Source organism: Eublepharis macularius, chromosome 1 (genome assembly GCF_028583425.1).
Source record: "Eublepharis macularius isolate TG4126 chromosome 1, MPM_Emac_v1.0, whole genome shotgun sequence".
Lineage (NCBI taxonomy): Eukaryota > Metazoa > Chordata > Lepidosauria > Squamata > Eublepharidae > Eublepharis > Eublepharis macularius.
In genome coordinates, this window is record NC_072790.1 from 224,160,205 (window position 1) to 224,187,040 (window position 26,836).

The 26,836-nt window shown below is 46.9% G+C and overlaps 1 protein-coding gene across 1 annotated transcript in view; it reads left to right on the forward strand.

Annotated features, from left to right (window-relative positions):
- DTNB (dystrobrevin beta) overlaps positions 1-26,836 on the forward strand; it is a 150,820-nt gene that overhangs the window by 83,009 nt on the left and 40,975 nt on the right. Inside the window, exons 12-16 of the mRNA XM_054989090.1 lie at positions 4,523-4,534; positions 14,035-14,112; positions 15,907-15,994; positions 24,267-24,352; positions 26,175-26,288. Coding sequence (XP_054845065.1) covers positions 4,523-4,534; positions 14,035-14,112; positions 15,907-15,994; positions 24,267-24,352; positions 26,175-26,288 — 378 coding nt within the window. The remainder of the gene's footprint in view (positions 1-4,522; positions 4,535-14,034; positions 14,113-15,906; positions 15,995-24,266; positions 24,353-26,174; positions 26,289-26,836) is intronic.

Below are 26,836 nucleotides of genomic sequence, written 5' to 3' on the forward strand. Positions count from 1 at the left end.
GGGGGCTTTACCTGAATGGATATTCCGGCATATAAAATATTCCTTCCACAGAGTGATTATAGTTTAGCTCTCTAATTCACTTGCTAGTTTGTGAATGAGTTGATTTTTGTTTGGTAAGTTGAACTGGCTTGCAGAGAGTAAAGGTAGTTGAGTGTTGCACAGGAAAGCTGAATAGCAGTAAAAATTTAAGCCCAGATTTTCTTGCCGTGCTGCTTCCACTTTTCAGGAAGAGGGGCATCCATGGATGTCTCTCTCCCTGCCTCTTCCAAAGCCAAGGAAACAGTAACCAACCAGCAAGATTCTTCCGCTCTGTCATTCTTACAACCTGATCCTATGGATATTGATTAAGAGCTAAGTCAAACTGTAGTTATACAGGCACGGGATGGTAGCTTTTGCTTCACTAAATCAAGGATTTGAGCCTCTCCCAAGGCAGCTGAAGCAAAGCAAATGTGATTCTATTTATCAGCCAAGCAAATCCAGGCATGAGTACAGGGGGATTAAGGGAGAAAATAAGGGCCCCATATTTGCTTTAAAAGTGTGCAAAGAAGGGCCACAGGGAAAGCAAGTAGCCCCTGAAAAATACCCCCTCCATACTGCTATTAGTAGGTGAGGAAGAGTCCCAGTACTGCAGTGACTAGCAAGGGAGCGAGTGGCTGCATTCAAAAAAAGAAGAAGCCTGATGCTGCCAAGCCTGTAACCTACTCCTTGGCTTTGTCCTTCACCTCTCCCTGGCTTGCTCCTGTATCAGAGCTGAAGACCTGCTGTTGCTTACAGAGAAAGAAATTGCCTTAGCCACTCAGATAAAGGCACATTCGCACATGCCTCCAGTTTACATTGCCTTGCAGTGTTGTTGCGAGGATTACATCGGATAATTCCATGTATGACAACCTGACCTCATAAAGTTATTTGCTTATTATTCTAAACTGAAAACACTGCAACTTTTTGTAAAAGCTCAAAGCATGTAATTTTATTTATTTATTCCTTTATATTCCATCTTCCTCTCCAAGCAGCTTACATCATTCTCTTCTCCTCCGTTTTATCTTCACAATACCCCCTATGTGGTAGGTTAGGCTGAGAGTGTGTGATTGGCCCATGGTCAACCACCAAGCTACCATGGCAGAGGGGCAATTTGGACCTGAGTCTCCCAGATTCTAGTCCAATATTCTTCATCACTACACTCCACTGTCTCTCCTTCTAATCTTCTAGTTCATCTTCGTTCTTCTGTGCTTCCACACATGGGGACTGCGCAGGCGCAGGCCAGCCGCCGGAGAATTTTCTAGAGCTTCCATGGCTCCGAAGGGGCCGTTTGTCGCGTGCCTCAGCGACCATTTTCCCGCCCAAACGGTCACGTGATCCTCCAGCGACCAACGGCCCCTTCCCTCAGTTCTCTTCTTGCCGCCGCTTGGAGAGAACGTGAGCTTCGTTGCTCTGTGCTTTTTTGTGCTTTGTGCTTTATTCTGACTGATTGCTTGGCTTTTGACTTCGGACTTCGTGACCTCGACTATTCTTCGGATCTCGTTTTGGACTTTGTTGTGGACTCGGTAATTTGACTCGGACTGTTTTTGACCTTCCTTTCGCGTGCCCCTGAAGATGGCCTCAAAGGCTCTCTTCAAGCATTGCCTCCAATGCCACACGAAAATGGCCAAGACCGATGGCCATGAACTGTGCCTGTTTTGTTTGGGGGAGACCCATAATGTGTCGGCCTGTAAGATTTGCCAGGGCTTCACCAGCAAGGCCCGGCAGGAGCGCAAGGCCCGACTGAATTCCTCCCTGTGGCAGAAGGTCATGTTCGGAGGCGCTCCGTTGCCCTCCCCCAAGGCCGGCCCTAGCCCCTCTGCCGAACGGCATTCAAGAGCTGGCTCAGTGGCCTCCGCGAGGTCGGGGTCGAAACCGCGTCCCCCGAGTACCTCGGCGTCGAGAGCGGCCTCTCCAGCGCAGGGACCGGTGCGGCCGCCCCGTAGCGCGTCATCTACCAGGTCGGATCCGAGACCAGCTTCGGAACCGAGGATCCTGGTACCGAGTCCCCGGTCGGAACCGACGACCGGTTCGATCCCGATCAAAAAGAAGAGGTCGAAGCCGAGGTCCCCTTCGAAGGCGAGGAGCGCGTCGGTTCCGAGGTCTTCTTCGGAACCAGCGAAGAAGAAGAAGAAGACCAAGCATCATCGGTCGCCGCGTCCCGCTCCTCAGGAGGAGGTCATCGTGCTTCCTCACACGCCTTCCCCTCACCTGGGCTCCCCTGAGCCAGAAGCCATCTCCGTGCCGGTGCCGGATCCGATGGCCTTCGAGACGGTGCCCGCGGAATTCTCGTCGGGGCCGGAGCCGAGCCCGCACCGTCGGAGCCGACCATCGCTTGCCCTTCGGTCGCCGAGGCTGGAACCGTGCCCGTCTCCTCGTCGGAGCCGTCCGTCGCCTGTCCGTCCGTCTCCACCTCCGGTCGGTCGTGAGCGGCATGGTTCCGGGGACAGTGTCCGATCAATCCGGTCCACTGCGTCCCGGCATCGACAGGCTTCCTACCTCCCCTCGCCATACCGTTGCCAATGGGAGGGGGCACCTGCGGGCTTCTCCGTGTCGGAACCGAGGCCTTCGACATCGAGGTCGGCGTGGGCTCCCCCTCCGCTCCAGGTTCCGGAATCCCACCTCGGTTCCGATGAGGAGGATGTGGAGAGCTTTGGCGGCTACCAGTCGGAGTCCTGGTCCGAACCATCGCCAGCTGAGGAGCTAGTGCCATCTGCGGACTCGCCATTCGAGGACCTCCGCATCTACGCCGACCAGATGGCAAGGATGGCCAAGGCTCTCGAGATGGACATCTCTTCAGCAGCCCCCAAGACCAAGGACAAGCTCCTCAAACGTATCTATGGGGATAATCCGGCGTACGTTGGCTTCCCCATGCTCGAGGGTATTGAGGAGATTGTGGAGAAGGTGTGGCAGGTGCCCTGTGATCAACCTCCAACATCCAAGCGCATCGAGCAGCTTTACAAGATCAAGCAGGGCACCTGGCCGGCGTTGGTGAAGCACCCTCCACCTTCCTCCTTGGTCACAGAGGAGTTCAACCCCCGACGATCGGGTCACTCCTCGGTGCCTGCCGATAAAGAGGGCAAGAAGCTTGATGCCATGGGCAGGCGCCAGTACATCGTCGCTTCGCTGGGTCTGAGGATTGCCAACTACCAGACCATCATGGCAGGGTACCAACTGTACCTCTGGGAGAAGTTGGCATCCTATACCCGGGACCTCCCTCCTGAGCAGAAGGCTGTGGTGTCCCTGCTGCAAACAGAGGCTGTCCGGCTGTCTAAACAGCAAATGAACGCTGGGAGCCACGCTGCTGACACTGCTGCTAGAGGGATGGCGTCGGCGGTGGTCCTCAGGCGCCACTCTTGGTTGCGGTCGACGGCCCTGTCCCAAGAGGTGCGTTCCAGGGTGGAGAGCATGCCCTTTGATGGGGACTCGCTGTTCTCCAAGTCCACCGACGAGACCCTGAAGAAGAAAAAGGAGGACAGGCAGACGGCGCAGTCTTTGGGTCTGGCTCCAGCGGACAAGCCCTCCTCCAGGTCACGGTACGCTCCCCGGTCTGGCCCTTACCATTACCAGGGCAGATACCAACAACAGCGGCCGGGCTACCAACAGTATCCTGCCTACCAGCAGCGGCCTTACCCTCCCGCACAACAGCAGAGGAGGCGTCGGCCCTTCAAGCCTCATCCGGCACAGCAACCGGCCCAGCAGAAGGATCAGCAGGGCGCCGGGAGGCAGTACTGACGGGTCGCGCCAGCCGTATCCCCGAACTTTTCGGACAGACTGAGTCCACTCCTCTCTGAGTGGGAGTCAATAACATCTGACTCATGGGTCTTAACTATTGTTGAACTGGGATACGGGCTGGAGTTTGTTGAGCTGCCTAGATGCAGTTCACCCCTGACAGCTGTCAATAACACTATGGCCGAGCTGGATGCGGAGATCGTGTCGCTCTTGGCCAAGGGTGCTGTGGAAGAATTGCCCTATGAGGACTCTGTGAAGGGTTTCTTCTCTAGGTTCTTCCTGGTCCCTAAGAAGGATGGGGGCTTACGTCCCATTTTAGATCTGAGGGGCCTTAATGCCTTCCTCAAGGTGACCAAATTCAAAATGGTTACGTTGGCAGCTGTGATCGCCTTACTGAAACAGGGAGATTGGTTTGCGGTTCTTGACCTAAAAGACGCATACTTTCACGTGGGCATACGGGAGGAGCACAGGAAATACCTGAGCTTTGTTTACCGGCAAAGGGTTTTCCGGTATAAGGTGCTCCCCTTTGGCCTGTCCACTGCCCCACGAGTGTTCACTAAATGTGTGGCCCCTGTGGTTTCCTTCCTACGGGAAGAAGGCTGTACCATCTTTCCGTACCTCGATGACTGGCTCATCGTGGCTGAATCGGAGTCTAGGCTGGTGCAGGACATTGGCTTGGTACTTAGCACTTGCCAACGCCTGGGGCTCCTGGTGAACTTGGAGAAATCCAAGCTGGTGCCCAACTGCAAGGTGTCCTACATTGGTGCACTGTTAGACTCTGTGGAGGGTAAGGCCCTGCTCCCCTTGGAGAGGGCTCGGTCCCTAAGGGGTCTAGTGTCCATGTTTAAAAGGAACCGATTCCAGTCTGTGCGCACTATCCAGTGCTTACTAGGGCATATGGCAGCGGCCACCTCTGTGGTGCCTTTCGCTAGGCTGCGTATGCGCCCTCTCCAGAACTGGTTTGTGCGGAGGTACGATGCTCTGTTGCACCCTCCGTCCTTCAAATTCTCTATCCCGAGGGTCATCCTCTCCTCCTTGGACTGGTGGCTGTCTGATGACAACTTGTTTAGAGGGACCCCTTTTGGGTATCAACACCATGACATCACGGTTACCACTGATGCCTCTCTGTTGGGATGGGGGGCTTACTGTGGTGATGTGTCTGTGCAAGATGTCTGGTCGGACAGGGAAAAGACCCTCCATATCAATGTGCTTGAACTAAGGGCCATTCGTTTCGCACTTGTGTCTCTTACAGCACTGCTGAGAAATCGTCAGGTCTTGGTGCAGACGGACAACACGACTGCCATGTACTACGTGAATCAGCAGGGGGGCACAGTGTCCATGGCCCTGTGCCGGGAAGCCACACTCACTTGGCAGTGGGCTATCAAGAACGGCGTGTCGCTCCGTGCTATACACGTGGCTGGGTCAGACAATGCCCGGGCAGATGCCCTCAGCAGGGCCCCTTTACTAGACCACGAGTGGGAACTGAACGGAGAGTGCATTGGGCCGATCTTCCAGATGTGGGGTCATCCGGTGATAGACGTGTTCGCCACTGCGGCGACCACCAAGGCCCACACGTTCTGTTCCAGGGCAGGGAGCGACCCCCTCTCTATTGGGGATGCCTTCCAGTTTACGTGGACGCAGGGCTTGCACTACATGTTTCCTCCGTTCCCCTTGATTCCCAGGGTCCTGTGCAAGATAGAGGAGGACGGGACGGACTGCATCCTAGTGGCCCCCTTCTGGCCACGGCAGGTTTGGTTCCCGAAGCTCCTGTGGATGTCCCAACGGACATATGTGAGTCTGCCCCCTTGGCAAGACCTTCTCTTAAACGGGAGCCTAGTCCACCACGATCCCAGGAAGCTGCACCTAACGGCTTGGCGGATCGTTCCTCCCCGATAGGCTTTACTGACGAGGTACAGAGGGTCCTCCTGAATGCTCGTCGGCCATCCACTAGGCGCGCTTATGCGGCCAAGTGGCGCAGGTTTGAGCTCTGGGCACTTGCCAGAGGAGTAGTGCCCGAAAGCAGTCCCTTGGGGGTTGTGTTCGAGTATTTGTGCCACTTGCGTGGCCTGGGCTTGAAGGTGTCCTCCCTCAAGGTACACTTGGCAGCGATATCAGCTGCTCACGCCCGAGTAGAGGGTGCTACGGTGTTTTCTCACCCACAATCCCGCCAGTTCCTTAAGGGCATGTACAATCTTTACCCACCTGTGTCGGCGCCAGTGCCTCAGTGGTCACTGTCCTTGGTGCTCTCACGTCTCATGTTGCCTCCATTTGAACCTATGGCTACCTGCCCCTTGGATATGCTATCCTACAAGGTAGCATTCTTGGTGGCCGTCACATCGGCCAGAAGGGTCAGTGAGCTGTCTGCACTGCGGTCTGACCCTCCCTTTCTTGTGTTTCATCCCAACAGGGTGGTCCTGCGTCCCTGCCTCGGGTTCCTGCCCAAGGTGGTGTCCGCCTTCCACCTCTCGCAGGATATCTCACTGCCTGCATTCTTTCCTCAACCTTCCTCTAAGGGGGAAAAGGCCCTCCATTCCCTAGACTTGAAGAGGGCCCTAGCCTATTACCTGGATAGGACGAAGGGATTCCGTTCCTGTCCTCACCTGTTTGTATGTTTTGGGGCCAAGGACAAGGGTAACAGGGCTTCCTCACAGACCCTGTCTAGGTGGATTGTGACGGCCATTAGCAAGGCCTATTCCCTGGCAGAGGTAGCTTGCCCGCTTCATGTCAGAGCCCACTCCACGCAGTCCCAAGCATCCTCTTCGGCACTCCTCAGGGGGGTGCCCCTGGTTAACATTTGTAAAGCAGCCACATGGTCCTCTGCAGACACCTTTGTCAGGCATTACGCCGTTGATGTCAATGCGGAGCAGGATGTATCTGTGGCCAGAGCTGTCTTACACTCCCTTTTTTCCTGAGGGAGTTTTGGAATGACTTTCTTGGCGTACCTGTTGGGTACCCTTGAGTGAAAGTGTGTATATATGTACCTGGGGGTGTGTATATATGTAAATATTGAGTATTTATGTGTCCTTACACAGTATTTTTTCATAGATGTATATATGCATATCTATTTATTGTTGTTCTTGTTTGCTTAATAAAATTGTGTTGGACTTCACCCCCGCCTTCCTTATTGTGTGAAGCTTGGTACACTCCCATGTGTGGAAGCACAGAAGAACGAAGATGAAAACAGGGTTAACATACCTGTAACTTATGTTCATCGAGTTCTTCTGTGCTGACACACAACCCTCCCTCCTACCCCGCTGTGAACTCCAATGCACGATATTGTGATGGCTGTAACGGAAATTGGTGTTTTTAAGGTGTTGTGGCTGAAGTGTGTTGGTCAAGCGGCGGCAAGGGAGAACTGAGGGAAGGGGCCGTTGGTCGCTGGAGGATCACGTGACCGTTTGGGCGGGAAAATGGTCGCTGAGGCGCGCGACAAACGGCCCCTTCGGAGCCATGGAAGCTCTAGAAAATTCTCCAGCGGCTGGCCTGCGCCTGCGCAGTCCCCATGTGTGTCAGCACAGAAGAACTCGATGAACATAAGTTACAGGTATGTTAACCCTGTTTTTGGGCTATTGGCTATGACAAGGTGATGCAACTTGCCTGTTATCTGTTAATTCTATTTTTATCCCTCCTTTCCTCCAAGGAGCTTGGAGAAGAGTACATAGTTCTCTTCTGTTCCATGCAAGATTTTTGTATAGCATGCAGGCTTACCAAGTTGCAGCAATGGAGAAGTTTTTCTCTTAGAAAAAGGAGAACCAGCCTATGGGAAGAGATTTCCCATGGCTCCTCAGAAGGCAGCCATGTTACCTTGGCTTTACAAAACTAAGCAGGATTGACCATCCAGGGCTTCTCTTTTGTAATTCAAGACATGAGTGTTTGTCTCCTGCTTTGCGCAACCTTCCAGTGAGATGCCATTTGAATTTTATGGAGGACTTCCTGTTTTATTAAAAGTAGTTGACTTTTTCCTCCTGCTAAGCCCAGCTTTATGGGTAGCTTATAAAATGCCACAAGCAGCCGTTCAAGTCAGCTGGGCAGGAGGACGTAATGACTTTAAAGGATTACTTAGGGTCAGAGGTGACCCGTGTAAATATTTGTCTGCTGTAAAAGTTAACTGGAAAATGTTGGTTGTTTAGAATTTCAGTGGTGAGACATCTAACCTTCAGAGATGGGATCCAGCAGCTGTGCAATTTCTGCCTTTTTTGAATCAGCAAAGACACGCATGTCAAAGATTTCTCTCACCAATGTCAACATCTAACAAACTGCAAACAGAAGGGAAAGGGATGCTTTGCTATTGCCTGGTTCCCTGTATTGTTGTAGTCTGAAAATTCTGTGCTTTGGTTCAGCATGCTAGTTTTACACCTTGACCCATCACTGGAATAGAGTTGCAGAAAGAAGAGTTAACTACTCATGCTATATTCTTTTTTCCTTTCATTTATTTGTTTTTTTTTTTTTATAATAGTTTTTTTATTTTCAATATCTAACATACAACTACTACATACATACATACCCTACAAAACAGTAACTACAAAAGACTACAATAGCACAAGGGGTAGGAAAGAAGAGAGAAAAAAGAGAGAGGGAGGGAGGGGTGGAGAAAAGGGGAAGGTACCCTACAAACACTAAACACTAAACACTACATTTCTGTTTTCCCTTCATACTGCCATTATTCAAAAGTTAAAGCTTTATATTATATTGATGGAGTGGTTGACCTTACTAAATGCAAATTACAATTTAATTTCAAGTTAGATTTTTCTTCCCCTCCTGGGTCCCGGACGGAGTTCTCTCTGCGCAACTGCAGCCGCAGTGCTCGTTTCCTCCCCCTCCCCCTCAGGCTTCTCCTTTTCGTCTAGCTTGGTGCACTGGAATTCTGGGTTCCTGTCCTCAAAATCCCTTAGTTGATCTTCTGATAATATCTTAAAGGCTTGATCTTTATGGGTGAACCAGATTCCTTCTGGAAATAACCATTTGTACTTTATTCCACGTTCTCTCAGAAGAGCTGCGAACTTTTTATACTTAAAACGTCTTTTCCGGACTAGAAATGGGACGTCTTTCAATATCTTAATTTTATTGCCCAAAAAGTCCAAATCCGCATTATATGAATTGTATAGGATAGTGTCCCGGATCCTCTTAGATGAAAAATCGATGATGATCTCGCGCGGCAACTGACGCTTCATTGCATACTTTGAAGTAGCCCGACGGGCTTCCAAAATGGCGCTTTTAACTTCTTCTTTAGTTGCCCTCGCGGGTATCGCCAATAGTTCCGAGACAAGACCCCGTAAGTCCTCGTTTTCCTCCTCTTTCACATTCTGGAGGCGCAAAATTGTCTGTGTTCGTTCCACTTGTAGCCCGATCAACTGATTCTCCACCAGTTTAAGCTCTTTATTCGTAGCCTTCACGAGTGACGCACTTTCCCGAGCAGACTTCTCTGCCCCCCCCGCTGCTTCCTTGATGGTTTTCACTTCGCTCTCAATTAAGCCCACCCTTTGATCTGTTTCATTCAGCTTGTCAACAAAGGGTTTTATAGCTTCACCAACTGCCCTCCGTACAATTTCCTCCAGCGATTCTCCCTTTAAGGCAGCCGAAACTGACTTGCCAAGGGCAGGACTTTGTTTTTTTGTTGCCATTTTGGGGGGGGGGCACCAACCAAATTTTGAGACTCAGCAAAGGGGAAGAGTGAGCCTTCTTAGCTTCAGATCTCACCTCTCCTTCACGTACGCTTGTAATAACAGAAGGAATTCGCTTACTTGTAGGCTCTCGCCTAGTTCTGCTCTTTGCCGTTTCTCATGGCCCGGCAGCACTCGAGGCGCCGCGCACGTCCGCCGGCCTCCGTAGGGACAAACGGGCAATTAACCCCCCGCATCGATTCCGGGGGGCTCTTCCCGCAGCGTCCCGGACCCAGCCTCCCTCACTGGGAGTTTTGGGGGCTAATCTTCGCAGATCAGCCGCCCGGACAGGGTGCTCGGCCGCTTCCTCTCGAGCCAGCGAAGAGGAGCGTCCGACATGGCGGAGAAAACGAAACCGAACCCTTTCATTTATTTGTTTATGATATTTATAGTCCACCTTTCTCACTGAGACTCAAGGCGGATGACACAGTGTAAGTCAATACGTTCAACAGCTGGGGGATTCAGTAAACAATAACATGGAAAATTCTTTACCTAAACTCCCTCCCCATGTGGTTTGTCTGACGCTGGCTTTTAGGAAGATGGTTAAAACAATGTTTTGGATTCCATGGATCCGTGCACTAACTAACTTGGGCAGAAGCAGTTTTCTGGAGGAAAGCGCCTCCGCTAGCAGAATGGATCCACAGGATCCAACCCAATTTTTGGTAATTTTTTTTTTGGTTAAAGCTAATGGTGGCTCAGATTGTTTATATTAAATTGGCTGGTTTGGGATTTTGCATTGAGGTTGGTGCCAGGTTTCTGACTAGACAAGCCATTGGTGGTGATAGATCATTGGTCATACTGTCTATACTGACTGGAAGTAGCCTTCCATGATCTCAGCTGGAAAAAAGGTTGGTCTCCCCCCTCAGCTGCTGTTGATCCTGGGGACTGAATTGGGGCATTCTGTGGGAAAAGTCTGTTCTTGGCACCCTGAGCTATCTTGGTTACTGATTTTTTTCTCACCTTGGCTGCTGAACTTTAGTCTATTGATGGAATTTTGGACTTTGTTTTGATTTTAAATGCGTGTCTTGTAACTGTTTTCCCCCCCTTTATTCTAAGCCACTTTGTGAGTCCTTTGCTCTGGAAGGCAGGATAGAAATATTTTAACAAATAAATAAAACAGCCGCAGCAGATACTTTCCTTGTTTAGAGTTTTTCATAGTGAGACTGAGCATTTTATAAACTTCCCTAGGCAATGTCTTACAGAGTTTGAAAATTTTTCCTTTTAATGGTTAAGTTGAAACTTATCTCCCGTCTTTATAACGCCTACCCCTGTCAGCTGCTGCTTATGTGTTTCTCAGTGCAAAGGATGAAAGGAGTTTTCCCTTCCTCTTCTTTCTGATGTCCCTTGAAATAGACACAAAGTGTCAGCGTAGCCCTTCTTAAGCTTCTTTTTGGAGATTTAATCTATCGTTGCTGAATTTTAAATGCGGGGGCCCAATCAATGAACAGCTTGTGCGCATCTCCTCATTTTCCATGGCGGCAAAGGATGAAGGCAGAAATTCCTCAATTTTGTGTCTTCTTGCTTTGGGATCTGTGTTCCTAGTAATATGCCTTTAAATCTGCACAGGTGTCTTTGTGTTTGTGTTTAAAATAAAAGAGAATGAATATGAAGCCAGTGCAATTGAAACAGCCCGAGTGTGAGCCTGCAGCCATAACCATTAATTTCTTGTAGCAGCTGGTCTGCAATCCAGAACAAGCCCGTTCCCTCCATCCTTCCAGTCCGTCATACCCCACGGCTATCTACTTTCAGCCCCTCACCCCTCTGCAGCCTTGCCTATGCTCACAACACACTGAAATAATATGGGAAGGGGATTCCTGCCTCTCTAGGGTGTGGTATGACAGGGTGGGGGGTGGTTCTTGTTGATTTTTCTCACTTTCGAAAGCTATCAAAGTGGAGTGGCTGTGTTATGAATCAGCTGTATGCCAAGCCGCCTGGATCAAGGGGGGAGGAAGTTTAACGCCCCCCCATGAAAAACTGTCCACCACAGTATGCATGCAAAATATTATAAGTCTTCCTGATGTTGTCGCCTCACAATACAAAATGTCGCTGTTTAAATGGTGTTTTAATATTTATACAAATGTAATGTTTTAAGTTGTTTTTAAATTATGTTAGCCGCCCTGAGCCCGCTCGCAGGGAGGGCAGGATATAAATATGAAATAATAAATAAATAAATAATCAGGAAGTCCTTGGTTTGAATCTCACCTGTCCTATTAAGCCACTTGCCCATGCTCCCCCATCTGCCATGTGGTGGAGAGTGCCCTCAAGTCAGAGTTGACTGATGGTGACCCCTGGCGGGATTTTTCATGGCAAGAGACTAACGGAGGTGGTTTGCCATTGCTTGCCTCTGCAACCCTGGTCTTTGTTGGAGGTCTCCCATCCAATTAACTGACCAAGGCCAACCCTGCTTAGTTTCTGAAATCTGATGAGATCAGGCTCACCTGGGCTATCCAGGTCAGGGCCCCCATCTGCCATATGGGGCTAGTGATACTTGTCTAGGGTGGTTGTAGGGATTGCAGCAGGGCAGTGCTTTGTGAAGAGTTTTGAATAACTGAAAATCACTGTACAAATGTTGAGGAGTTGAGGAGTTTCTTATGTATCCATTGAACATTACGTATTTTTTAGGCAAGTACTTCTGAGAGTCCCGGCTGCTGACTGAGACAGTCTGTCAGATCAGAGCCCTCAGCCCTGGAGCCCTCTGTCAGATCAGACGGGCTTCTTCTAATCTCTCAAAAGCCTTCCATGTAACAATTCCTTCCGTGCTTCCTCCCTTTGTTCATATTGTTTCTTTCCCCTTGAGTCATCTCCTGCATGCCTCTATCCACATCCAGCTCCTAAAACTTGCAATCTTCGAATAGCCCATTGGTTCCCTTAAGAAACTATGTTTTGGATGTGAGTGTGAATGAGACAGACCAATGTGCTCCAAGCATGCTTGGCTTTGTCAGGCATACTAGCAGCTGCCCTAAACTTGGTGGGGAAAGGAAGGGATGGTGGAAGGGCTCCTGTCAACAGGGCAATGGGAATGGGAGAGGTGAGCAGCTGGTCGGAGGAGTAAGATGCAGGCAAGTCTGGTTTCTCCTCCCTCGCTACATTCTGCCCTGAACAGATGGCCCAGCTGTTGGTTTTTATTTTATTTACTTGCTTTGGGGGTTTTATTTATTTTATTTACTTCATTTATAGTCTGCCTTTCTCTTGCGAATCAAGGTGTATTACAGAATTTAACAAACAGTGCCAAAAATGATCAACTAGCAATGCAATAAAACTAGATTGCAGAATTAGAGAATGATGAAATAAGATCTGCGTAATACATCCAAGAAACAATCCAATTTTTTAAAAAACTGCATTAAAAACTTTTACAGCATTTCCTGCTCCAGTAAGGCAGAGGATGGCCAGAACTGGCTCTTTGCTTTGGAGAAGAGGTGCTTTGGGGGGAAAGCAAGTAGGCACCAGGAAACATATCAGTGGGTGCCTTGGTACTCATGGGCACCACATAAGATAGATTATTGGACATTGAGAAACTGTGTCTTGATCGCTGTTGATTTGGAGATGAAATGGTGTGTGTGTGGGGGGAAATATGCAACTAAAAGTTGCAGAGGGCTCTTTAGAGAAAGAGCAGGATGCTAACATCATAAACAATAAAGAATCTTACCGTGTTTTAAAGACCAATAATGTGTTGTGGCAGCAGCTTTTTTTCCAGCCAGATTTGTTTGCCAGATGCACAGTTGGCAGATGTACATACATGTGCACACACAGAGGTACAAACACTTCCTGTGCAGAACACACATGAAAACAAGAACTAGTCACAAGATGTCAGAGTAGATGTGGACCATTTCCAGCTGGAGAGGAATTAACAAAGCAAAAGAAGGGCAATTACTTTCTCTAGGGAACGGGCTGCTCCCAGACCCTATCAAGGCCAAGTCTAATAATGCCAAACCTGTATATAACAAATGCCAAACCTGTAAAACAAATATTGTAATACAGTGTGCATGTTCAGTTTAAATCAACATAGCAGCGCTCTAAAGTCTTAACAAGTACTTGAAAGCCTGCGATGGAAGTACTAATATGGATTCGGACCCTGAAGACCACCGTATCATAACTGTACCGTGCTTGCACAACACCCTCACTGCTGTTTTTCAAGCATCATGCGATGTTGTAATTTTTTTCATTTAATTGCAGCAACTGTTGAGTGAAGGAGGACCTGCACAAGTGTTCTCATCAGGGTTAGTGTTTTGCATGATACTAAGGACGCTGATTGAGATTGCTGACCCGTTGACCACCTCTGTCTGTCATGTACAAGAGCCTTGGCTTTCAAAAATTATGCTGCTGTCAGCCAGTTAGAGGGTGACTGGTAGAGCACTAATATGCATGGTGGGGGGCTGAAATATGGTAGGAGGACCAGCTTTTTCTCCAAGATCTTGTTTACCCCTTGGACATGGTAGGCAAACTCCTACATGAAGTTCCACCAGACTGAATTTTCCCATTCGTTTTTTGTACAATTTATGTTTGCTTATTTTAATTAGAATAATTTTACGTGTGCACTTCCACCCATTAGCACATTATCCCATTGCCTCATCTTTATTTCTTTTGTGTTTGTTTCCTTTACTTTCGTCATCATTAGGTTGCCATGCAGCTTGGCCCTCTCCGGTCGGCTCAGCGATGAGCACGCCCTGATAGCAGCCTATGTGAGCCGGCTACAGAGTGGTACACGGTTAGTTTTAGGAGGGTGGCAGGGTGGAATATTCTCTTTCAGATGACAAAAGGGCCAAAAATTCTGAGGGCCACTGGACTTGGCTCACACTGTGTAATCTGAAAGTTGTATGTTTACATTTATTTAGCCACTGAACTTCACAAAGAGGAGGAATATATTAATTCCAGGGTTTCTGAGGGTACCCTTGTTGGGTTTTGTTTGGCTGGTTGGTTTTGAGCATCCATCCCAAAGAGGGTTAATGTAAAAATAATCTTCTCCCACTCTACTTTGGAAGCTATTTAGTGGAGCTTTTGGACAGACTCCAAAATGCTTTCAAGTGTCCCCGAATACCAGATAGTATGAATAGGCCCTCCTTAGCACAGCATCTGTATTCCAGCAGGCAGTCTTTGGCACGAAACTTGACAAGTACACAGTCTTCCCGTTTCCTTTCCCCTCTTCTAGAGTTAATGAATTTTCTCTGATGGTGACCATAGGCATCCATTTCATTCATCTACACAATAACTTCAATATGGGAAGAAGGGGAAGAGCAGCTGCCTTTGGGGCGTGGGTAGAGCCTTGCCATTGCTATCATTTTGAATAAAAAACTGGGCTAATGAGTTGACCTCTGTGGCATTGACTGTAGCCAGGCTCTTTCAGCCTCCTGTGTTTCAAAACCCCTGTTCGAACTATTCTTCCACTAGAGCTGGTTGGATGCTCCAGTAGCACACTGGGAGACTGCCCAACCCTAGAGCCACACTGATCTTTCCTTCTGGAAACAGGAGGCTCCATTTGCAGAAATGGAGCTTCATTTCTTTAATAGATTTGTATCTCTCTCTATTGCTAGAATGCTTTTTTTAAACCCCACAATAATGGAATGGTCCTAAATATCCATGAACATCTTCAAAACAGTCAGAGAATGTTCTTGCCTGAAGCCATAGGGGTGCAGTTGCCTGACATCTCTCTGACTTCTGATTAGGACTAGGCTCTAAGAATTGTCTTCTGCTGGGTTTACTTTCATTTGTCTGCGTGTTGCTTTAAATAGAAACCTTTTTTTAAAAAAACCCTGAATTCTCCCAAGTTATAAGCAACTCTGGCTGGTATGCTGCTGCCCTTACTGGGTGCTCTGGCCCTGCTTCCAGCTGCCAGTTCATGACAATGGAGCCCATTCAAGTCCCAGCTTGAGCTCTCATCAGATTGCTATATTTGAAACGATGACTAATTTTGCTTAATTCCTCTTACCATTTAGCCACTGGAGCTTGAAATCCTCAAGTTTGAAATCAAGGGTATCAGGTTTAAAGCCGTTTCTTAAGTGGATGCCAAGTATACATTCATTAGATTTTTGCAGCCTTCCATCAGACAAGTGGAATGCCTTGGATCAGGGCCCATGTGTGTGAGAGCTGAGAGCCTTGCAGTTCTTGTGGTTGACACACTTCCACCCTACTTTTTTTTTTTATTTGCCAAACATAAAGAGTCCAGTTTGCTCTGGTTGAGTTTTTTTTGGGACACACCACACGCTGCTACTTTGTCACTTCCGTATAGCCCCTTGAATTTGCAAAGTGCTTTACAATTTTTCACTGAAGTTGCCCTTGAACTACCTACAGAATTCTCTTTCTCTTACAAGTTAATCTTCTCCCTAACAGATGTAGAACTGAGGTTGATGGGGGGGTGAGGGGTAGGGGAGGCTTTACTGAGACCTGGTAACATTTCCCCCAAGTCATGGCTCTGATTCTACGTAGTGTTTATACAGCCATGACCTACCTTATTTTGGATCTATGGATAGTGACGGGCATGTGTTTGCTTTCTCTCTCTCAGCAGCGTCCTTGATAGCCCCAGCAGACTGGACGAGGAGCACAGGCTAATCGCCCGGTATGCTGCCAGGTTGGCTGCTGAAGCTGGAAATGTGGTAAGCAATGAGACTGGCTCCTCTCTGGGCACACCTGTGCTTTTTACTTCTTCATTTTAAAGGGGATGCAAAATTGCAGCTCCAGAAGGGTCCTTAGAGAGGTCTTTGGGAAGTAACAAAAAGGCCCCAACCTTCCTTCTCTTAAATAACATGCCTCATCCTCACAGATGAGGCAATGGTGTATAAAAACTGTACTGCTGTATGAATCCACCATGTCTGTGTAGTATCAGCACAGCATTATTTCTGCAGTCTCTGCTTGAGACTGTGGCACAGGATATTTTCCTGGAAAAGGCAATGTTCAGTGAAGCAAAACAAGAAACGAGCTGTACACATGACAGAGCCTGGTGATGGTTCCCTGTGAGCCACAGGAACAACAGAAAACTTAGCACATCCAGAACCCTGCCCTCTCTTTGACCGCAGGAGCCTAATGCCCTAAAGGGGTCTCTTGGATCCATTCGAGAACCATTGTTCCTGCCCCCTCTTTTCTGCTTCCTTTGAGGCTTGCACAAGAAAGCTACCAGAAGATCATTTACACCATCATCATTTTGAAGTTAGTTTACTGCTGGGCAGAGTGTGTGTTGCAAAGATTCTGTGCTTGTTTGCCATAAAAAAGCGCTTGATAAGCAGGCAAAGGTAGGCCAATTCTTTATATGAAGCACATACCCATGGAGGGGTCCACACAGCCCAGTGACTCATTTAAAATGCCCTTTGTTCATGTTCCTTTGTGTACAGCATTAACATATCAGAGATGTTATGGCCTAGAGGGAAGCCATGCTGCATGCAAAACCGCAGGTACGTTAAATGATACATTCCAGAGCGGTAGTCAGGCTCAATCTGTTGCACAGAAGGTGCCTCTGAGCGCTGTGACACTTGCAAGCTGACAGCTTTATTGTGGCAGAATCTTTTATGGGCTGGAACATGACAGCTAATTTGGTGTAATGGCTAGAGTGCTGGACTTTGACCAAGAAGGGTTCAGATCTCCACAGAGCAGTGAAGCTCACTCCATCCAAAGCTCTCTTCCAGAATACCTCACAAAGTTCTGAGGACAAAATGGGGGGGGGGGAGGGGGACACAATCTGTGAACACCGCTCCAAGTGTCTTGGAGAAGGGGTGGGGCAAAAATGCAATCAATGGAAGTAGTCCCAGACTGTATAGGGGAGTATCGATTCAGGGTATAAATACCCACCTACTTTGATGGTGGCCATTCTGTGCATCTAATCAAGTAAGCTCTGGCCCATTAAAGCTTTTGTCACAATAAAGGAAGATTGCCTTTAAATGTCACGAGGATTTTCATAATTTTTAATGGACCACATAGAACTTCACATGGGTTAGTTCCTGGGGACTTTTTTTTTCAAAATCTCTATATAACTCTATATCTTATGTTTCTCCCCAAGTGGTTGGTGGGGAGCATATATAGTTAAGAAATACTTGCAGTCATTTAAGCAGGATTTTTCATTTAAGTGGGGTGGATTCAACCACCCTCCCAGAAGCCTTCCTCCAAGTTGCTCAGTGGAATGGTAGGATAGGGGTAGGATTGACCCAAACATATTTTAAGTGGCATAATTTGTGTACAGTACTCTCACTGGGAAAGAAAACTAAAGTAATCCAAGAGCAAATTGGGAGGCCAAAATGGCACTGGGAAAAAGAGCCCCTCCTATCATCACAGCCTCCTCACCTAGTGAAGGTCAGAAGAGCTACCTACAGGGGAAAAGGAGGCACCACTGTGTTCCTCCTCAGCAGCAATAAGATGTCCAGGTTGGCAGGCCATAGCTTGGCACTGCTGTGGCCCTCCTTATTCACCACGCTGTGAGGTAGGAGGGGGCTTTGGGACAGACAGCCCTCCGGGGTGCAGTAGCCTGAGAGGATTTCCCCCCATAAAGTAAATAGCCGAATCCCCCCTTGAGCTGATGGCAGCATGGAAATCCCAGCCTCTGAGAATGTGTAGTGCTTTCCAGCCTAAATTCCTGCACTCCCAACCCAGCTCCCTCTGACCCAGCCAAGTGGCAGGCACTAAGTTGACAAACAGTTAAAGGCACATGCCTTTTGATTTAATTTTTATCCATTGGTTCTGGTCTGACCCTCTGGGGCAACTGAAAAAATTCTGCTCCATCCTCTGTGACAGGTCTTCAAATACTTGAAAACGGCTATCATATCACCTCTTCGTTATCTCCTCTCTAGGCTAAGCATACCCAGCTCTTTTGACATTTCCTCAGGCTGTTCTCATTAAGTGGACATAAAAGGCTCTTTACTCAGTAGGGTAATAACTGCCAAAACAACCAATGGAATCAGGAATATGCAGTCAAGGTGTCAGCATGCTGAGGAAGGTGATTTTTAAGTAACACCTGTTGGGTTATTACTTTGGAGACAGGCCATTGGTTACTTTTCTCCTCTATTGAAGTGTAGGAAGGAAGGATCTTCTAGCAGTTAGCAAAACATTTTATTTGTTTATATTCCACCTTTCTCACTGAGTCTCAGACACTGAAACAAGGAAGAAATGTGCAATTGAAGTAAGAGATGCAAAAGAGTGAACAAAGTTTCTGCATTCAGATATCAGGGGAAAGGTTTTCTGACAAGTAGAAGGTGGAAAGATTTTGGCCTCTAGGCAAAATGGAGTTGGATCAGTTTGGCCAACTTCAGATGTCAGCCTGTAAAGGCTTGGAGGCATCAACAGGCAGCAGGCTGTGACTTGGGGACTATGTTCTGTTCTCAGTGGGGAAAACCTGCATCAGGGAAGAGCTGCAGGCGCCAGCTATGATCGCACATTCCTGGATATGAGTGCTGCCTCTCATCCATCAATGCATTGCAGTCTTCTGCACAGTCTAAAAGGTGGATGCCTCCTCTCTTTATCAGCTTCTCAGGACTTGCTGGAGCTGGTCACAGACTAAATGTGTGATGTGACCAGGGAAGACCATGTCCCCCTGTTCTGCCTTTAGATATGAACGCTGACTTGGGAACAGTGCCACAAGTCAGGCAGATACCTGGAAGCACTTTTATTTATTTATTTACTTTGTTTGCTGATGCATCATCGTGGTTAAGTGGCTGTCTGTGAATCAGCACTCTACTAGTTCAGTTCCCACTGCGGCCATGAACTCTGCAGGTGGCCTTGAGTCAGCCACTCCTCTTAGCCCCAGCTCCCCAGATGTATTATGGGGATAATAATAACACTGACTTTGTTCACTGCTCTGAGTGTGATGCTAATCTGTCCAGAAGGGCGGTTATTGTTGTTTACAGACTACCTTTTTGTTACTGTTGTTTACAACCTACCTTTTTCACTGAGACTCAAGGCGGATAACAAAATACAGAAAGCAATTCAGTCAGACAGCATAAGATATCCAATAAACAATGCAATAGTAATGTCTTTCTCCGGCAGTCTTTGGGCTCCTGAGTTGTTCCCTGGATGAAGCGTTCCAAAGCATATGATTTCAGACGTAGCAGTGGCTTTACATGAATTCTCCCATTTGAAAAAAATTGTCATCAGCACAAGTAATGATTTTTGGGACCCTCCTGGTTGCGTTTGTGATAGGCAGGGAGCTTAGTGAGGGTATCATTTTATTGGCAGCGGACTCAGGAAGAAAATACTTTTTTACTCACGTCATCATTTTATTTATTTATTTATTTATTTATTTATTCCTGCATTCGTTCCATGTTTATATTGCTTCTCTTCAGTTAAGATGGGTTCACAACAATTAAAACTGTTAAAAACAATACAAAAATATAATATTCAATAAAATCACAATAAAAGAGCCTAATACAGTAATTAAAAACCACTCTAGTTCCAATCCCAGCCTATAAAACCTTGCAAATAACATAAAAATTGCAGGTAGATAAAAATGTTCAGCAATTTGCTCCGTCTCCCAAAAAAAAAATCAGATAGCAAAGGCATGCTGGATTACTTCTGCCTTACAGAGTTTCCGAAACATCATCAGCTCGTGCTGAGCATGAGTGCCTTCTGACAATGTATTCCAAAGGGCGGAGGCCACAATCATAAAAGCCCTCTTCCTTAAAAATAATTTTAAAAAATAAATAAAAATAAAAGCCCTCTTCCTAGTGGAAGAAAGTCATGCCACTCCGTGGCCAGGAACCACCAGCAAGCCCTGCAAACTTTGTCTCCTACAAGCTTTGACATGACATTGGCTCCCGCAAGCTCTGCTGATGGTCACTAACTTAGATGGCTTCTAAAGAGAGATTGGGACAGTTCATGGCAGATGCTTCTCAACATCAGTGTTGCAATCCTACCCATAAATATTCAATAGCTATGTGTAATGTTCATACGGAGAGGCAGGTTACCTCTGCACATCAGATGCCTGGGATGGGTGGATAGGTGAAGGCCCTTGCCCTCATGCCTCACTTGTGAGCTTCTCCATGGCATTTGGCTGGCCATGGTGGATCTAGATGGATTTTTCATCCAGTATAGCTAGGCAGTGTTTATTCTAGGCTGCCTGCACTCCTGTTCCCACCAAGGGCCCACTGCTCAGTAGGGCTGTGGGTGGAGAAACTGATCTGCAGCCCAAGCGTCCTTAGAATATCCCTCATCCTTTTTCAGCCGGTTCTGTGCAGACCAGAACCAGAAAAGTCAAGTATGAGCTACAGATGGAAATGGAAGCCCAGCTCAGAACACTCTTGGGTTTCAAAAATCCTGTTTTAGAGATAACCAAATTTGAACCTAACTGACTCTTGTAATTTTCTGCTGATGTACAGTCAAGTACAGTTGCTCTCGTCCTGTAATGGAGTTGATTTAGCAATTGCTTTGTAATAGGTTGCAATGTCTGGGATTGCTACTCTTGCTGCTTGCATGTTCTCCACGGCATCCCCAGTGTGTTTATAAGGAGTTATTCCTCAAGTGCTTTGCACATTGGCGGCACTTTACAATAACAAAGAGAAGCTAATTTTGCCGCCTCTTGTGCCTGGCGCTCTCCCACTGAACATGTACATGATGCCATCTCTCCCACCTCCCAATACTTCAGTCCTTGCTCAGAAACCACCTTTTCCATGAAACCCTTGGCCTGAACCCCCTCAATCACATCATCAGTTGAAATGATGCCCGAGAACACTCAACAGCAATTTTATGTCCTCCTCTCTCTCCATTTTCTCTCTCTTCCCATCTCTTCAGGCTAAGCAATTTGAGCCGACCAGGACAAGCAAAGGTTGCTCAGGGCGGGGACTTGTCTTTTTGTTTACGTCACTCTGCAAAGTGATTTCTCTGCATAAGCAATCATGGAAGAGTGCACCCCTGTCAGTAAATAGTGTTTACTGCTGGATCACTTTGACAGCGTGCCAGTAAAACAAAGGGTCAAGTCCGAGAAACTGAAGTTATGTTTGCAAGACTTCTCTTTAGCATCTTACCCTTCCTCCCACCCTTTCTCTGGCTTAATTGTTCTCTGCAATGAATGCTGAGCTGTCACAGGTTTCTGAACTCATCCATACCAGGGCAGGCAAAGAGAGGAACTGTGTGGGTTGCATATGAGTGTGGCACTAGATTGTACTGCAAGTGAGTTAGCAGAGTAAGTATCTTTGAGAAGAGTCAATCCCAGGTAGGTGCGCCATTTACATAGTTTGCTCCAACGGCCATTTTTGCTCCCTGGATAATGCTGAAGCCAGTGGAGCCATCCAAGAGCACTGGCTATATTGGGTCGTTCAGGAAAAATTCTGATTCTTTTCCCTGTCCTTGGAGAAGCCCAGGAGGCAGTCAACAGTTCTGGTTTAGGAAAGGCAAAGGTTCTATACTGGACCCCAAAACATTGGCTTCAAATTATCTGGAGTAGATGATAGCTTCCAGAGTTGATAGCATTTGGGTCATAAGCTGGAACCAAGAAGGAAAGCCAGCTATACTTTTCAGGGGGTGATCCAAGTACATTAATGACAATATCAGAGAAGTGGGGCTTGTTGCGCAGGTGTGGAATTCACAGCTGTGCTTGAATTTGAGCCTTTCATTGCCCTAAGAGCTTGCCTGAGCAAAGTACCAGGTGGGATGCTAGACAGCTAATATATACTCCTCTAGCACTGATACCTGCTGTATACTTTGGGCCAACAATTTCACTCTTGCTTACTATTTCTATCCTGCTCGGAACCAGGGATCCCAAGCAGAGTTGGTTCATATGTCTCTGACACAAGCTGATTCTGCTTGTGCATTTCTTCACTGTGTGTGAAGCCATGCCCTGGCTTGAGGGATTCTCACTCGAAACTTTTGGTCGTAGCAATCCTCTATGTGTATCCATAGGCTAGCGCACTTGACGTGCGTTTCAGAAGCTTATCTTCGGTGATGTTCACTCTGGCGAATGTAGCTAATTTTGAGCTGACGCAAGCCAGAGATTGTGCTGCTGCTACTGGGTTAACTTGGAATTTACCAGAATGAACACAGTAGAAAACATGCTAGGTGAGGACAAGCCTACAAAGGACTCCTTAAATATTCTTTTGCATGGGGTGGGGGGGCAGGTTGGCTGGCTGTGTGTTAGGATCTCTGTTAATCAAGGATGTGCTGTTGATTCCCTGGCTGATGCACTAAGATTTTGGATCATGTAATTACAGTCCAGGAGGAATGTTTCTGGAAGTTAGAAATTATGCTGGGTGTGTATCTAGAGAGAGACCAGCAAATTGCATCACATGTACTGCATTGTTCATCCTCCACAGTGGTGGGCAAAGAATTATGGGTGGGTGAACAATTTGGAAATTCCCCTATTTCCCCAAATCCCTGCATCCAGGATTCTATAAGCTCTTGGGCTGATCTCCCTTCCTCCTTTTCCCCCTCTAGCTAATTCTCACCCTACTATTAACAGCTAATAACTGTAACAGCTAAATGGGGCCTCCAGATTCAGAGGCAGTTGCTGCAGAGGCTACAGACCACCCTGTGAGGAAGGTTAGGCTGAGAGCGTATGACTGGTCCAAGGTCACCCAGCAAGCTTCCATGGCAGAGCAGGGATTCAAACCTGGTTCTCCAAGATCTTAGTCTGACACTCATACCACTACAACTGCATAAACCAGCCAAAATAATAACAGTGCATTGAGCAAGCCTTTCAATTTCTCCAGAACTTTTCCTCGGGCTGTATGTTTTAAATGTGGGTGGGGGTATGTGTTAGGCCATGCAGATTTGAGGCACTGGGTCGAGCTGGTATCAGGCCACCTGGGAAGGAGGAGGAAAATCAATGGGAGCCTGCAATGGCTGTTGTTGGAAACAATGGCTTACTCAAATGTCTCTTTAGTAACGGGTCCCTTAAAAGGCTGAAAGCAAAGGAGAAATGTGGTAGTCCTTGTACTAGCAGTAATGGAGGTGAATTTTAGATGAAGAGTAAATGGAAGCCAAACTGGGAAAGCAACCCACCGTCACTGTTTCCCTTGCCACTTACGACTGCTGGGGACCACTTCTGTGTTCTCACCCTGTTCCCATTCATTTCATTGAGGCTTATATATCAGAAAAGTTCTCAATGGATTGGACCTTTGTACTTGTTTGAATTAACCCCTTCCAAAAGGGAAATTTGTCTGCAAACCCGTAAAGCTTGAGGACCAGAATCCCATGGCACAACTTGATCTGCCCAGGGAGAAAAGACGCTTGACCAATCTTATTTTTAATTGTGTCATCATCTTTACAATATGCCAGGCATCCTTTTTTTTTAAATAGATTTTTATTGGATGGGTCAATATATAATCAATTTCAAATACAAATACATTCCATTTCAATACCCCTGTGTATATTTCCCCACCCCTCCCCACCCCTTTTCGATAATGACTTCCAACAGCACTCCAACCCCCCGTTATTAATCATGCCTTATTTCTATACTAAAGTTGTTCTTTTCTTATTATTAGTAAAGATCTTAATTATATCTTTTCTTACTTAATTTCTTTAAAACCTCTCGAAAGACCGTAATTGTCCCTTAACATCCCATTTCTTTTCCATGTATTTTTTCAACTTTTTCCAGTCTTCCAAAAATACTTCTGGATCTTGCTCCTTCAAATTTCTTGTTAATTTGTCCATTTCAGCCATGTACAACAATTTCCTTGTCCATTCTTCAATTTCAGGTATTTCTTCTCTCTTCCAGTACTGAGCATATATTATTCTAGCTGCTGATATCATATATAATATAACAATATCTTATCATTTCTATTAACATCTTCCAAATGCAATGATAATAACAACATTTCTGGATTTTTTGCAACATTATAACACAATATGCCAGGCATCCTGAGCTACCCACTGCAGTTGGGATAATGGGTTGTGTGTGTTCTAACCAAGCATCAGAGAATCTGTATTTAAACTCTTTTGTGTTTCTGGTGTATCTAGCCACGTCCGCCAACAGACCTGGGGTTCAACTTCGACGCAAACAAACAGCAAAGGCAGCTGATAGCAGAACTGGAAAACAAGAACAGGTATGAGGGCCAAGGGTGAGGGGAGTGAGTGATAGGCTGATTCTCCTCCCCCCTTTCCCTTTTGGTCAGTCCTGAACCTATTAGCCATCATCTTCTCTTGGTGCTCCCAAGTTCTAGTACTTTGAGAGAAGGAGAAAAAGTTCTCTCTATCCACTCCCTCTGCATAATTTTATAAACATCAGGTCTTGTTCTGAAAGAGAGAACAGCAAGATTATGGATTGCTTTTTAGAGAGGAATACTTATTCCTCTACAGGGCTGCCCTTCTTAGGTTCTTTTTGTTGGGTATCTGCTGCTCACATCCATATGCTGATAATGGGAAAGGCCCTGGGCCATAGAACAGAGGGCATTTGTAGGACCAGCATCTCTGCAGACACTGTTTAATCATCCTGGGGTGCAGGAGAATATTTTTATGTCCAAATGAAGCTAAAGGTCTTTTGGTGATGAGATAACAGCTGCATGTGTACAACCCTCTGATGCTGAAGGTTGTGTGGCATCAACTCCTTTGAACTGCCCAGCAGTTCAACTGTGCTATGGAAGCAGGAAAACAGCTTCTCTGGAAACAGATATCTGATAATCAAATCCTGCAACCCCCCCCCCCTTCTTCCCTCCCAACTGTTTTTGCCATGCAGGAGCAATCATACAGGTATGAAGCATGGAAGAGAAAGGGGGTGCGCTCTCTCTCTCTCTTACAGTGCTTTGGCCCAGGTCCCCGTTGCCCACCCCAACTTTGAAGCTGCTGCTGCTTGTGTCTAGTTTGACCCTGAGGACCAACACATATCCAAAACCAGCAACATGCACAGTCAGCAATGTGGATACCTTAACCATTCATCACCAAAGTGATAACCACTACAAAAAGGGATCTTCTGGCACCTTGAAGACAAGCATATTAATTATAGCATCAGCTTCCATGTAATACGCTGCTCTTGGGCATGTTGCCACATTATGGTGATAGCAGTGGGCATACCTACCCAGAATTCTATGGAACAATCCATCTCAGGGGATCTATGACTAGTTATTCTAGGGGTCCTAAGGCTCAGTAGATTCTTGCTTGCTTATTTATTTATATTCAATTTATATTCCGCCCTCCCCACATCAGCAGGCTCAGGGTGGATTACAACCAGAATTTAAAATCACATTTCACAATTTATACGATTTAAAACCATAAAACATTTAAATACCTTAGATTAAAATACATATATATCTCTCTCTCTATATATAGACACAGCGGCACAATAATCTAGACGACCACCTTTTTTTAGCCATCTCCAGAGCATTTTGGCAGGGAAATATGTGAGAGATGGAAGGTGTCACTAGTTGGGAGGGCATGTGCCATACTTCCCTGGCTAGGGGGCACCACCTCACATCAACCATTTAACAGAGTCTGTTGAGTTACTTGTCACTGTGGCTTGCCCGGAGGGCTGTAAGGCCAGTAATATTCTCAGCGCACAAACCAGAGTCTCAGAGCTTTCCCATTTCCTATGGCCCACACTGTAGATTTGGTCCTCCATAGTCCCCCAAAGGCAGCACAGCCCTTGGCGCTCCTAGGGAATTGGAGTCTGGGGCTCTTGCATGAGTTGGGTCTTCTTTCCCCTCTCAGGGTGTCAAGGAAGAACCAGCCTATGCTGTATAGGTGTGGGCCCTAGTGTAAGCATGCGGCCTCAAGATCTCACAGGAGTCCGCTTCCAGCACTCTGACTCTCTTATGTGTTCAGGGTCTTGAAGCTAACAACTGTATTCTGAACTCATAATGATCTGTTGAGAGGCCTAAAAGTTTGAAAAGTGAGAGGGGATAATGCTGCTTCATTTCCTCTTTATTTGTTCAGAGAAATATTGCAAGAAATCCAGCGCCTCCGATTGGAGCATGAGCAGGCCTCCCAGCCCACGCCAGAGAAAGCCCAGCAGAATCCAACGTTGCTGGCAGAACTCCGGCTATTGCGGTAAGGAAAAAAATAAAAAGGCATTGCTTGAAAAAATTGTAAAGGTGGCAGCTGAAAGCAATGGACAGCTAGAAACATGCCTTTTATGGAGTCCTATGAGCCTCCCATTTCCCAAAGGTAGTTAAAATATTGCTGTGTCATCTTTAGCCTCACAGTGACCCTGTACAGTAGACCAAAGTGTGCTAAACGTGGAAATTGAGGATGCAGAGCAGAATGCAGCGTGTGGGGCCAGCCGCTTGGCCTTTGCTCTCATGGCAAACTGGTCATTCCTCCTAGAGGTACGCACTAAAAAAAAGGGTATTATTTGAATCTGGGTGTCTGGAATACCGTATATATTTGGTATTCTGTATATTAAGGTCCCAAAATTGCCAATTTAGGATTTGGATCTGGGGTTTGTTTGGGAATCCAAATGTATTTGGCTCCATTATTCCCTATGGGAGAACCTATCTGGGGAGCTGGGGGAACATTTTTTCATGCAAACTCCACCAAAATTACATAGAACCTAGTCCTCCTTGTGCATTACAGACCCGCCCCTGCCCCCTGCAAGT